This window comes from Caloenas nicobarica, chromosome Z (genome assembly GCF_036013445.1).
Source record: "Caloenas nicobarica isolate bCalNic1 chromosome Z, bCalNic1.hap1, whole genome shotgun sequence".
Taxonomy (NCBI): domain Eukaryota; kingdom Metazoa; phylum Chordata; class Aves; order Columbiformes; family Columbidae; genus Caloenas; species Caloenas nicobarica.
The window spans coordinates 86902417-86917361 of NC_088284.1; the positions used below are offsets into that span (position 1 = coordinate 86902417).

The 14945-nt window shown below is 39.5% G+C and overlaps 1 protein-coding gene across 5 annotated transcripts in view; it reads right to left on the minus strand.

Annotated features, from left to right (window-relative positions):
- Positions 1-836: 836 nt before the first annotated feature.
- The window catches only part of DDX59 (DEAD-box helicase 59), a 29333-nt gene continuing 15224 nt past the window's right edge, over positions 837-14945 (minus strand). Inside the window, exons 2-9 of one of the 5 annotated variants that reach the window (XM_065656549.1) lie at positions 11586-11692; positions 8274-9103; positions 5837-6004; positions 5176-5265; positions 4525-4776; positions 3502-3654; positions 2873-3001; positions 837-1153 (exon numbers count right to left, since the gene is read on the minus strand). In XM_065656549.1, coding sequence (XP_065512621.1) covers positions 890-1153; positions 2873-3001; positions 3502-3654; positions 4525-4776; positions 5176-5265; positions 5837-6004; positions 8274-9103; positions 11586-11661 — 1962 coding nt within the window. In that variant the 5' untranslated portion in view covers positions 11662-11692 and the 3' untranslated portion in view covers positions 837-889. The other 4 variants (XM_065656550.1, XM_065656552.1, XM_065656551.1 and 1 more) reach the window with 4 other exon arrangements.

Consider the following 14945-nt stretch of genomic DNA (forward strand, 5'->3'; position numbering starts at 1 on the left):
TGCCAAAAAGGGATGATGCATCACGGCAGCACGAAAGGTCTGATGAAACTAATTCACCAAGCCTCAGTCTAAAAAAAAAAAAAAATTTGATTATGACCTGTCTCAGACTTGAGATGTTAAATCATGCAACACTACCTTAATATGGTTTTGTTCTCATTTCCTGAAAAAAATGAAATAGCATCTGGTGTCAGAGCATGGCAAGTTATGCTTAAATGAGTAGCAAATAAATAAATATTAGTTTCATTAAATAAGAACACAATTTCTAATTTAGCTTACGTGTCTTATTTTATTTCTCTACAATGAAGTTATACTACTAACTGTGTATTTCTGCTGTTGCAAAGTGCTTGAGCAGGACTTTTAAGTGGTTCATAGGCAATAAAGGTGAAACTAAACTTTCAGTACTGTTTACTAACAAAACTTGCATATATGTTCACAAGAAAGCCCCTAGAGAACATACTGAGGATTCAGAGAAATGCTCCCTGTGGAAGCTTTTAAGTAAACTAACAGGAAGAAATTGAGGCTTGTTTTCAGACACTTGTCACCTTTTTTTTTTTAAGGGTGTCCTTTGTAAAGGACACGAGTTATGTTTCACAAGAAGTCTGAAATGATTATTCAGAAATATTAAAACATATAGTATCTTCTCAGCTTATTTTGCAAGCAACACCAGAGACTACTGGTTTTGAAAGAGGGTTACATGGACTATTTTTACTAGGTACCACTGTAATTCAAGCCCGCAACAGTCTGTATTTCAAAATGAATGAAATAAAAATGACACTCCTTAAAAAAATTATTAACTTCTTTTAAAAAGGCAAGATACAAGGCAACATAATTCCACATTTATTTTTAATCACACTTTCATTATAATTACATAACTATAAATATATCTTTATTACCTCTGATAATTATTTTTGTCGTGTTTTCTAATAATGTCTGTAATATTATCTCCTGTTACAAGGCTATTCTGTAATTGTTTAAGTCTCTGTTGTTCCCTTCTTTTTTGGTCATGAAGATACGGGGAATTAAGGAGCTGTGGGGGAAGAATGGTGCCCGTTGGTTTTACTCTCTTCACAACATCCCAGAAGAGCTTCTTGCTGTTGTTATTAATAAAAGTAATTGCAGTTCCACTGTGACCCAACCTTCCTGCTCTTCCGACCTGAAAATGCAAAAACTCATTTTAAGGTAGCAATATTAAAGGGAAATCCTTCCTATATCCTTAAAGTTTATTTTCTGTTATAAAACAGCAACTAACCATAGTGACAAGGCCAAGCACAAAGTTTTAATAAACTTCCTGAATTCAGGAAAAGTGGATCTGAAGCTTCAGCTTAAACATATCTAAAATTACCACTTGTTTATGTGACATACCAGAAGTCCAATATTGATGCTGAGATATATGACACAGCCTGTGGGCAAAGGCTTACAGTAAATCCGGTCCAAACAAAATGTTTTTAAAGAAATGTTCGTTACAGCAATGCCACATACATGTATCTTGTATCAAGCACAATATGCACAAGCATGACCATAAAAAAGTCCTTTCAATGTTCTAGTAACTTAAAATTATTTCTCAATGTTATCCAAAGTGCTCGAACAAATTAGAAAAGAATCTACAAAGACTTTCTGTTTCGAAAGAGATAGTACAGATAGTGCACTAATAATGGTATAGTTTTGATGCTAGGAAAGACCATTTTTATTTACTTACTACTTGCCTGAAACTTTAGCAGGAAGACAATTAAAAACCAGAGAGGTGTAGTGCAGTTAGTGACACAGAATACTTTAGGAGTTATGAGACTGGATACTTCCAGAGGTCCTTCCCAGCAGTTCAGAATAGGGCTAACTCCAAAGTTAGATCAGTTCACTCCAGGCCTTGTCCTATGGAGTTTCAAGTGTTTCCAAGCTCACAGATCCCACCACCTCTCTGGGCAGCCTGTTCCACTGCCTGACTACTCTCCTGTGGAAAACATTTTTCCCTGTTATGAGGCCAGAAGAACCTCCCTTGCAGGAAGTTGTGACTGTTTGCTCTCATCCTTTCACTGTTCATGTCCAACAAGAGCCTGAGCCTGGCTCCATCTACTCTCTAACTGTCCATTACCAGACAGAAGACAGCAATTAAACCTCTACTCCAGCCCAAACAAGCCCTGTTCCTTCTGCTTCTCTTCACATGTCACGTTTGGCAGGCCTCTGACTTTGTCTGGACGCTCTAGTTTGTCGTCTTTTCTTGTAGTGATGGTCTCAAAATTGGACAAAGGAGTAGATTACCATGGCTCCAGAAGTGCCAAAACGAGGGTAATTATTAGTTCTTTCAATCTGCTAGCCAACCTGGGGTTGGGGTGTGTGTATGTTTACATAAATAGACACACACATGCACAGCCCACACACCATCTTTTTTAAAGCAAGAAATCCTCAGCAAAAAAAAATAAGAGGAGATTCTGGAGTAGGAAGATGGAATGAAAAGCAAGTTCACACCTGCTTTCCTGATTGTGTTATGTGCACATCCCACACTGCAGATGAGCTGCAGCACAAAGAGGGGTATTTGGCCCTTCTTCACAGATAGCCAAAACATGGTAAACTTTGCTTTCCATAGACACAAAATCATACAAGAGAACACAAAACAGGAAGAGTAATAACTGCAAACATAATTGATATAAAACCACTCGTCTAGGTTTTAGTAATTTATATGGGAGATAAAAGAACAGTGTTATAGGTATTAATAATATACATAAGAGACTTATGGAAAAGGGATTCAGCACCTTTCTCTCCTATAAAAACAATACTCCGGAAAAAAAAATCGTCTTTATGCCTACATTTAAATTTCCATAGGTGGGTGTCATATTTCAGTACACTTTTCAAATAATGCTTTAGTAATTTGTTTATTTACCTGATGTACATATTCGTCCATACTTGAAGGCATATCAAAATTTACTACCAGTTTGACATTGACAAGGTCAAGCCCTCGTCCAAGGACTCCAGTACTTACTATAACTTCATACTTCTCTTGAAGTAATCCCTGCAAGCGAGCAATAAACGACAATTAATTCTTTTTTCCTTATTTGTATTTTGAAACTCTCCAAGCATAGGCTAGGGTTAGTTATGTATAAGAACACACCCAGTGGGATTATTCTATTGCAGAAGAGAGAATGGACCCCCCGTATTCTTGATTTAAATAGGAATATAGTTCATACAGCTAATTAAAGAGAGACCAAAGCCACAATTTTAATTAAAAAAAAAAATAATCGCTTCAAGTTAAATGCAAATTTAAATTCCCATTCCAAAGCAAATAAATACTGGAGACTATTTCCTAGGTTATCTGAGTTTAAAACAGCATTATTATCTACAGTTTTGCTTGGTCCCATCTATCTCTCTTCTCCTCCAGCAACAGTCCAGGTTTTACTGGAGAAAAGCAGTAAATTGACTTAACTCATTCAAATGAAGCCACCTTTTGAAAAAAAAAAAAAAAAAGGCCAGTTAAATTCTGTCAAAACCCCCATAACTTTAGGAGGCACAAACCTGTAATATGTCTGTTCTTTCCACCTGAGACTTTTCAGAATGCATAGCTGTACACTGCAATCCTGTAATCTTATGAACAGCATCGCTCAACAGGTCTGCTCCTAGCTTACAGTCCACAAACACCAACACTGGAGGCTTGAAGAGTTTCTTATCCTGTAAAATCAAACAGTTTGTGTAAGAAGGTATTACAACAGTTTGCTGCTCATTATCAGCAACTTGGATTCAATTTCTTCTGCTCACTCTCTCTAATATTAACAACACTTTCAGATGAACAAACATTCTTAGACTTTAGATAAGAAGGAACAAGATACCAGCCACGAAACCATACCAATCTGTACATAATAAACATATAATGATTTGTAGACTAAGAACCTAAGTTTATATCAATGCATGCTTTTTTTGGAAGTCAGAAGCCTTATTTTATTTCTCTAAATGTTACACAATAATTCAGAATTTATTTACGTTCTGAGGTTCAGTTAAAGATTCTTATTTACTTATTGGATAACCTCAGCCAAGATGCGAAAATTCCCCCCCCAAAGTACTCATAAAAGATACGTCTTATTATTAGTATAAAGAAAATTCAAGAAATAACTAAATTAGCTTTCTTTACTGAGTTTTAAAATGACAAACCACTCCTAGGCCGTAAACCGTTTAATAACAGTTTAATAAAGTCCTGTTCCTCTACCACTCACAGATGACCATAACAAATCTTTGGGATGCCATACTGTGAATCACAAAAAAAAATATCAAAATTATCATTTTTAACTTGGATCCCAGCACAGGAATCTAGTTTGCTGCTGCAGAGGAGGAGGTGTGAGCCACAGGGGTGGAGCAATCCCTGAAATTGCCATTAAAGCTCCTACACCGCGGAACTACTGAACTAGTTACTGCAGTTATATGCTTAACCTCACTCCATGTCTTCACTACATACAGATTAGAATTAAAGACAAGAACCTGACAGAGATGTGTAAAGACATTAATATTTTTATAAGTTGTTTTTTATGAGAAAAACATCACACTTACATTTAGTATTTCAAACAGCTTTTTCTTTTTAGATGGTTCTTCCACCCACAAGATAATTTGGCGAACATTGGAACAGGGCAGATTCTTTTCTCCAATTGTTATTCTTACAAAATTGTGTAGAAGCTGATTTGCCAAGTGTTCAATGCCCACTGGAATTGTGGCTGACACCAGTATGGTTTGATGATCATGAGAGATGTCTTCCAAAATATCCAACACTTGCTGCTGGAAACCCATTTTTAACATGGTATCCACCTAAGTGAAAAATATTACATTTATAACAGATTTTTCCATAAACAGCAGAATCCTGAACTTGAATTGACAGAAGAACCATAATGTGTATGATTGGCATGTCATAATCCAAATGCTGGACTATTATCAGTCAGAAGAAAAGCCAGGTGAGAAAATTAAAAACGAATGGTTCACACTGGTCTAGTAGCATTACCCTGTCAGGTATCTAAGGCTTTTATAGACAACAGAACATGCATTGTTCAAATGCATTTCGAATTGTGTTAAAAATAATTTTTCTCTTAAGAAATATATTTTATCTTTATAATGAACACTTTGTATGCTTAATTAATTTGATTAGGCACCCACACTGGCTCTTCAAGGACCTCTGTAAGGGCAATACAGCCCCAATAACCAGAAACTTACTTCATCCACCACTACGATTTTTATGCCATGCAGTTGAACAGAACTTTGCTTTAAAATCTCAAGAAGTCTTCCAGGTGTTGCTATGATAACCTAACAAAAGACAAAATCAAACAAACAAATAAACAGGAGTAACAAATTCCATGAAAGGACAGATGACTGTCCTAGAAAAACTGTAAAGTTACAGCACATAGGTGAGAAGGGCACTAACTGGTGAAATTACTTACATCCAAATAAGTCCTAAAATATTTATAGATAACTTAATATATTATGAAACCTCAAAAGGGAAACGGACCTTTTAGAACTCTAATGGAAGTGTCTAAACATAAGCAATGTAATCTGTATTAAAAACAAACTATCTTTGCTATAAACTACAACTCCTTTTCTAAAAAAATGGCTTATGTCAGTCTTTGAAAGCAGCAATATCATGCATGAAACTTTTTCAAAACCAAAAAAGCTATTACATGTTTAGGCAGAAGTCAAAATGTTTAAAGAAAAAAAAAAAAACTTTAAAGTTTTCAAGGGCTAACAATATTTCAATAGTTTAGACTTAGGAAAAATGTACCTTTGTGTGTCCACACATGTCAACAGTATCATTTTTCTTTTTTGTGAATGCCATGAGAACAAAACTCTCCGCAGGATCTTTCCAGGCCATAGTCCTTACCTTAACACTTTGCTTGAGACGATGGAGCTGTGGTGGCAGCGGTAAACCTCCCACTAGGAGAACTGTTCTCATGTTTGGTAAACCAGCCATCAGTTCCTTGGCTTGTCTCTCTATCTGAATCGCTAACTCCCTTGTTGGTGCCAAAATAAGGGCAGATGGAGTTTCTGTCTAGAAAGAGGGGGGGGAAAATCTGTTAAACATGGAACTGCTTCATTATTTAGACAAAAAGCATTCAAGATTAAATCTCCCAATACTGAAATATAAAGTATACAGCACAGCTACTGTGGATACAATTAGATTGCTAATAACCTCTCTATGTGAAGACAGAAGGATTACCTTTAACAGTGCAGGCCAGGGAAGTCTATCCCTCAATTACTCAACTTTTGAAAACAAAAAATCAATGCATGTGTTAAGTACACTGTGAGAATAGCTTCCTGACAATGGAAAAAGCCCAAGAAAGCTAGTTGTCATTTGTAAAGATTGCTTTTTTCTATTTTGGTTATTGCACTGAATCTGTAACAGAAATTCAGAATAAATTCCTCATGAACTCAAAACACAGGACGAGAGTTGAATCTAAAGTCATCAAAAAGGAGTTTAGAAGTCATGGTATTACAGGAACAGACTATTTCCCTTTACTGTCTTGCACACCACTAAGTAAAAACATTAGGTATTAGCCAGAGAAGATAAGCAGTGACAGGAACTTTATAAAGCAAGAAACATGTGTCTTTGAAATTTTAAAACAAAATCAAAAACCATTCTGACCCGCTATTAGTCAGCTAGGTAGAGATGTATCATTAAAGTCGTACAGTCTTAATTTTTCTTTTGTTCCTTATATATATGGGTCTTCAAAGAAATTACCACCTCTGATACTTCTGCAATCCAGAAGACAAAAAATTACTGGTAGTAATTCCTCTCGGATTAGTATACATTCCCGATTCCAGTTAACACATACTAACATAGTAAAATGAACATAAGGTAAAACCGTGAGCGGAGGGGAAAGGCAGAACAATGGTCTAGCTCCAAGGTGCATTATTTCAGTAACACCGATCACCTCTTCAGCAAATAAAGCTCTCTCATATACTGGTATTACAATCATGAACTCTGTAACAGTTTTCTGGATGGTACGTGTTTCTTTCTGGTCTTCAACTGGAATATTTACACGTGACAAACAGTAGGAAGCTGTTCCTATCCTACTGCATCATCAAAGGAACTACATTGTTAAATACTTGTGTCAAGAAAGGCTTTTTGAGTCATTTTCAACTGGGCAACAGTGTTTAACTGAACAACCTACTGCCACAAAAGCAGGTATCTACATAGATGTGGAGAAGCCAGGAACTGTAAAACATTTCATAACCAGATTACCCTTATGCTCTTAACACCTCATCTCCTTTATACGTTAAAAATGAAAATTATTTTAAACAACAAAATTTCTTGACATATACATTAACTTGTAAAGTAACCTGGAGATGAAGAATAAGATCATATAGAAAAATTAAATATTATTCATTGAGGGTCCAATTTTGTGCATGTTATTGTAAGCATTTAACTGCCTTGCAGACTTAATCAGACAGAGGGGGTACTGGGTTGTAATACTCCTGTTCTTAAATGCTCCCATATAATACTTCCATTCTTAAAACTAATGCTATTGTACTTTAAAAATTAAGAGAGTCACTTAAATAATCTTTAAATTATTCATTTGAAAAAAATACACACACACGTGTGTATTTGTGTGTGTGTATATATATATATATATATATATACACAGGCATCTAAACAGTCCAAAACATCGACTAGAATCAGGTCTAGAATTTTCAAACATATTCTTATTCATCCCTTTTTGAATAAAACCATTAAAGCAAAAAGCAATACCGAAGCACACACAAGGTACAGTATACTGTTTGCCATTCCTTCTCATCACACGTTCATGTTCTTACAAAGCAAAAGTTTTCTTAATTGCTTTTTCCCACAGTACCAAAGGGGAGACTGTATAACTCAAGGATTTCAGAAATTATATAACCCCAAATTCTTGATGGTCAGCTGAACATACTCCAACAGAAATTACTCTGTGAAAGTACACAAATGCCAAAAAAACCTCTTTTGGCCATCTGATGTATCAAGATACAGGAACAAATACCTAAAGAGTGCCTGCAATTACTTTTGCTTGCTATTCTGGACCTGATTCTAGTTGATGTTTTGGACTGTTTAGATGCCTGTGTATATAAATACACACACACACACACACACACACACGTGTGTGTGTGCGTGTGTGTGTATTTTTTTCAAATGAATAATTTAAAGATTATTTAAGTGACTCTTTTAATGTTTAAAGTAAAATAAATCACTGAATGTCAATCGAAACCCCACATTCTGAGTTATACTGGGAATCCAAGAGACAAAGTTGCAAACCACTTTATCTAAACACACAAAGTTTCATTACCTCTTTCAAAACCTTCATAATAACAGGGAGTAGGAAGGCAGCTGTTTTTCCGGAGCCCGTGTCTGCACTAGCCACAATATCCCTCCCTAGTAGTCCAACAGGGATCATTTGCATTTGGATGGGAGTTGGGACTTCATAGCCAGAATTCTTTAAATTATGGTTTAAAGTTTCAGGAAAACCACAGTGTTCAAACTCTACAATCGGTCTTGGAACGTGCTGGCCCTGGACAGCAATACCCAGCTGCAGTTTAAGGTTCTCAATCTGCTCATCTTGCAAACCTAAAATAAAGGAATGATCTTTGTAGAAATAAGGTGTATTAAGCAGGTGAGTTTCTGCTTGAGATTCTGCTTTTGTGAGTTGATCAGTTTCTAGCTTTTTCTCCTTTTCTTGATGTTGTAGAAGGTGTTTGGCTTTACATTCCAAGCTACAAACATCTTCATCTGTTTTATCACAGATATACTCTCCATAGCGACCACACACAACACATACAGGTTCTCCAGGTTCTGCCCAACGCTGGGATTTGCTGAAGGATTTTATGGGTTCTTCCGAAGAGCTATCTTCATCAGTATTTTGGTTGTCCTCTCCCAAAGTTGTGTTAGCAACACCAAGATCTCCAGTCACAGGCTCTGTGCTTTCTTTTACAACTTCATTCAAATTGCATCTTGAAGCAGAAATTTCTGTTCTACCTGACTTACAGTCTTGGAACTCGGTGGTCTCCTCTGGCAAAGACCCTCCAGAAGACAATTTATTTTTCTTAGCTGTACAACTTTTGTCATCATCAGCAGTCCTCTTGACTTTAAGAGATCTTGGTAAAAACATGCTTCGGTACACTAGAAATAAAATTGTTACAGTTGTTAGAAACTACCACCATTAAGAAAGGTATTATACATTTTACTGTCACCACACACACAAAACCCCCCAAATCTACGAAATAATACATTTGCAAGCCTAGAAATCAACTTTAAAACCCTGCAAAGATCTAGGAGCTGCCTTGTTTAAAAATTATCTTGGTCTTAACAGCATTGATACATTGCAAAGCAGTACTTTAAAATAACAGTGGAAGCATGGAACAATACAGAGAGATCCATCTACAGCTAGTTTTAAGTGCTAGATATTTGTAGCTGAATAAAAACTTGGATTTTTCACTGTCAGAAAATTTATCTATTTTGAGAGTCAGTCATGTTTAAATCCTTGGAGAGTTTAGTTGTTTCTAAGATGACACACAGAAGCAGAAACATGCATTCTTCTAAGCTACAAAAACAAACAAAATCATCAATTTTGAAAAGGATGTGAGATTTAGTACAGGAGCCACCCAAACCCACTCATTTTGTTGTACTTCTCAAAATCCGCCCAAATTTAAGAAGGCTGTAAACTTTGAGATCTGTTTAGAGTCCAGCTCTTTTTATTCAGGGTCTCAAAGAAAGAGCAAAGACCTACAGGATCCATTTGCCAAGTCTCTACTGTAATACAAGGAAGCCGAATTAAGTGTCCATAAAGAACCGTAACTTTTCTATCCTGAAACTTTCGGTAGCTGCCTCTGAAAGTGTCAGATGTTCTCATCAATTGTTTGGTATGTTACGATCGGTAAACGAGGTACACAAAATACCGTGACTTTATTCTGAACTAATTGCATTGTGCATGCCAGTCTCTGGCGATTTCTTTTTGCATCAGCTTTCTAGAAATACACAAAGCCAGCCCTGCGTTTACAGCCGGCTTTGGTGGTGCCCAACTGAAAGCAGGCGGGGCGGGCAGCGCCCGCCCAGGCCAGCTCTGCGGGCCGGGAGCCGCGGGCGGCCCGGGCTGCCCGGGCGGCGGCCGCTGCCCCTCGCTGCGGGATCGCAGGCCAGGCCTCACCGCTTAATCACTCGCACCGCATGAGAACTGCCCACAACGAACCACAAGCTCAGAACGCCCTCGGGTGAGGGGCGCACCCCGCGCTCTCGGGGAGAGCCGGGCTGACGCCCCTCACGGGCTCCCCGGGGTCCCGTGCTGCCGCCCGCGGGGACCGCGCTGGGCCGGCGCTGCCCGCGGGGCTCCCGGGAAGCTCGGCCCCCTCCGCCCCGCCCGGCCCCGCTCTCCTCTCCGGCAGCAGCTACACACCCCACGGGAGACCAAGACAGCGCGGAGCCGCTTCTGTCCGCCAGCCGCCCCCGCCGCCCTGCCCGCAGCCCCGCTGCCAGGCGGAGCCCGGGCCCACCTCCTCCACCTCCTCCTCTTCCTCCTCCCCGCCGGCGCAGGGACGCCGCCTCACGTACCGCTACCGCCGGCCCCGCCGCCGCCTCCCCTCACGAAATGGCGGCGCTCCCCGCAGGCGGCACCGGGCGAGCGGCTGGCGCCCCGCCGGAGGGAGCTGGGACAGCGGCCGAGCCGAGGGGCGGCGACTCCGGGCCGCACGGGCCCAGTCAGGCCTCACAGGCGGGCTGGCCCGAGGCCGAGAGGCGAAGCCGTCGCTGCCGCCCGCCGCCTTTCCCGGGGACGGACGCGGGGCGGGGGCGGCCGGGCCTGCGTACTCGTCCTGGGAGGGGAAAGCCGCCCCGCCGGGAGATGCCGCCGCTGGGCGCAGTTCCGTGTGGGGGGATTGAGCGCGCAGCCGCTTCAGGTCCGCGGGCTGGGCTCGCCCCGCACTGCCGAGCTACAGCCCGAGCTGGCAGATGCTACGAACACACAAGTATTTGCACACATAAGAAAAACACGTTATTACTGCACATGACGCAGGCACAAGGTATGCAGATAAACGCCCAGCACATGCACTGGCCCACTCAGAAGGGCATGATGAGAGCACCGTTCATATTTTCAAGAAATAAGCACACCCTGTTTACATCGCAATGCATGAGAACACCAGAATTTACCACGTTTCACTGTAGGCTAAAAGAAACTTGGAGAGTCAACTGGAACCTGTGCTCTGCAAGACAGCCTCGGTGCAAGCCCTGCACCAGTGCCGCTGCCCGGCTAACCAGAACGACGGCTCGGCCCCGACGCTTGGGTGGGTGTCCACTAAGAGGGTGATGGCTTCAGCTGCTTGGCCATTGTGACCAGGGTGGTCACTGCTACTCCTTTTCTTTCCACGGACTTATGTCACCAAAAGGAGGTGAGTCAACCTGCCCCAAATACTCCCTTGCAACACCTGGCCCCTGGGGTGGTACCTGCACCATTTGCAAGAGGCCCTGGCTTTGGCACAAGCAGGAAGACCAGAGTATTCCCAGAGTAAAAACGTATACCCTGACCATAAATCATTTGGGGCATGGGAAAGATATTATGGGAGCTACCCAAGTTGATGTATTCCCAGACGCTCCAAATCAGGTAGTACTTTACCTCCCTCCTCCTCCAAAACTGATCCCATTAGGCTGAAAGCATCCACATTGATGGGGAGTTCCATTTTCTGGCTCATTACTCTTGTTGGTGACCACCGCCACTTCCTGCTAAAAGAGAGAATCCATAAATACCAGCAGCCCCTTTGGAAACGCAGTTTAATGACAGTGCAGTGGGAATGGGGTTAAAACAGATGCAAAGCTGGGGGCTTTCAAGCAGCTGGCTGCAGCACTCTGCAACATTCAAGTGCTGTCACACTTGAAACAAGGTCTGTGTTGAAGTATGCTGGATTTCTCCGAAGCAGATTACCACACTAGCAAGAAAAAGTTAGTGCAAATAGTGGGTTTTGGTCTGAAGGGGAATTTTTAATTAACAGGTACAACTGGAAGAGACTAGTGGGCTTCTGGGAAGATTAAGTAGGCATTTCTAGACCTGAAAAACTGTCAGGCAGCCTTCAGTCACATTCCATACATCCCTCATTCTCTGTGAAAATTCCCACCTTTCTCTGATTCAGCCTCTGTCATTCCCCTTTGTTTCCAGTGACTTTCTTTTCTTCATTTTCCCTCCCAGATAGTTTCTAACACAGGCTAATTTCCTTTTCTTACTTCCATTTTTACAAGGTCATTTCCTGGAATTCAAACCATCATTTGCTAAATAAAGACCAGTATTTCAACAATATGCAATATGAGATGCTTCGTACTCTACAAAGTCCATATACCAAAATGCAAACATCCTATATGTATGAGCTTTTGCTAATTTTTGCTAACAGTAGGTTTCTGTGACGGAAATATTAATCTAATGGAAACAACTGAATCTAAAGAAAATTAAAGTATCCTTTTATAATGGTAAGAATGCTGTCGTTTTGTTGAAATCTACCATTCATCTCTGAGCTGCCATGAGAGTTTGCACACTTTGATTATGCAGACACATTCAAGCTCTGAAGATTAAATAATACTGTCCATACTGTAACTACAGCTACTTAGTGTTTTTGTTCATAATACATATTCCTGCTGTTCTGAGCTGCAAAATGCAGAAGTCCACCATATGCGTTTCTGTGGAAGGAATAAGGTAGTCAGTGGGTGTATTCCATGATTCACTTATGGATGCATGACTTCAAATTTTTGCTCTACCCTGTATTTGTTTCATGAGAACACTATCTTGTTAGTAATGAACACTTTCTAATTAGGTACTGATTGTTTTCTTTATAGTCAGTTTGAAGATACATGTATTATGTTGCATTTTATAAGATCACTATTATGTAAGAAATTATTTTAAATGCAGCACAAATTGACAATTCTCCAAGGAGAAAACCTGCCTGTACTGTTGTTTATAATACACACCGATAGTTTTATTTTCTTTAGCATGTAATGGCCTTTCAGAAGATGAACATAAGACTTCATCACAGCAGTAAAGATAAAAGAAGGTCACAGACATTATTCAAGCTGGTTAAAGACTAAAAGAAACCAAGTACTGAACAGTCTGCAGGATTATATTATGAATAAAACCCAGCAACCTCCCTCTCTCTCATTACATGATCAATTATCTAGGGATTCTTAAAGAGTTGTTTAATAAGGACAACTGCATAAACTGACCATTCACTTACATGAATGCTCCTTGTAATTGGGGTTTCCCCATCACTCTCTCCCCTTGTCTGAGAAAGAATACAGTAGATTAAGTTTTAGAAAATGGGTAATATATATATGGGATATTCAGAGGTGTGAAAGGGCTTCCATCCAAGACACAACTGTGTAAACTCAGTCTGAAAAAGAGATGACTAAGGAACAGATACAGAAGATCTGCTGTACCTTGAGTGGCTCATAAAGGCTGAACAGCTACCGATAGTTCATTCTTTGTTCCAACAAAAACTGTAACATGAAATTCTAATATGCTTTGTAGTAAGTGCTCACAACTGAAAAGGAGTGCAAGCTTCCACAGAATGTAGTATGTTATTCTTTATTTACATGGAGAAGTTAATCAGCATAGATGTACCAAAAAACTCTTCTGGAACAGATACTGTGCTTTGTGAGCTCACAAAATAAATACTTTTTTTTCCTGGAATAAAGCATAAACATTCCAGTCCAGTCACTTTTCTAAGCTCTTTTAGAATACTGAAATATGTAAGGTTAATAGATAGCCTTGGTGAATTTAATTCCCGTCCTCTCAGCTCTTGATTCTGCTAACCAGATTTGAGGCAAATGACATTTAAAAAATATTTTTGAACTCCCAGTTTTGTATCTTTAGAGTTCACCAGATTGTACAAAATATCCCCAGACAAGATGCTCTCAGATATCCTACAACTGTTTTGTCTTGGGATTCTTTCATTCTAAAAACTAGTTAGTTCAAGCCCTGGCTGAATAAAGTTGGATTTTAAGTCCTGTTAGAAAACCACAAACAATTAGTACAGTCATTTTTGCACATTCTGGACAATTTATGTCACCATGGAAAATCTTAAGGTTTCCAGGTTGTGCAAAAAAGAAAGAAAAAAATGTAGCATCTGTATTTTGTATAGTCACATTTTTATTTAATGTAGTTGGCAAAACACCAAGACTCTACAATTTTCTCATCTTGTCTATGCTGCATGGGTTCCAGCACAATAGCTACCTAGGAAAGTACCATGCATTGTTATCAGAAACCGCTGTTCAAATACAATCCTTATATAATTAATATGCCTCTTCAGAGTAACTTTAAAACACTAGGAGCTATACATGTAACAATGCACATAGAAACCCACATATACAAAATGACTAATATGTACAGACATAGATTTACTACATAGATATGCAGCAACAGATTGTTTCAACTTCATGCAAATTTCTGTTAGACTAACAAAGATAGTAACTATTGATTAAAAGGAAAAGTAAATAATGAAATCAATAATTCAGGCACAAATTATTAATACAAAGGTATCCTACTTTTTGGTCTAATTTAAATTATATTGGGAAGCTTCTTCCATATTCACTCATGGTTTCGATGTCAAACATACAGAAAGCGAGCACGGCATCTTGGATTCCTGCCTTCAATTTAAAAACAGGCATTTTGCCCTATAACATCTCACAGCCGTTCTTTAGAAACATGAACCAACCTTTCCCATCACTTGCAAATAATAAGTAATTCAGTAAAACAAGATTGGATTAAAGCAGGAGACCAAAATCCCTCTACTCCCAGGCACACTAAATTCATAAGAAACAGGCATTCTGCGTACTAATTCAGAGACAGCATCACAAGCATTTCAAAGAGCTGCTTGACTGTAGCGTATGTGCTGTCTCTCCACAGCGACACCTGCCAGAGTGACGCTATTAATTAAAACCTGTACCAGAACACAACCTGTGGGCACCTCTCCATGAATCTGGCAAGCAAGGTGTT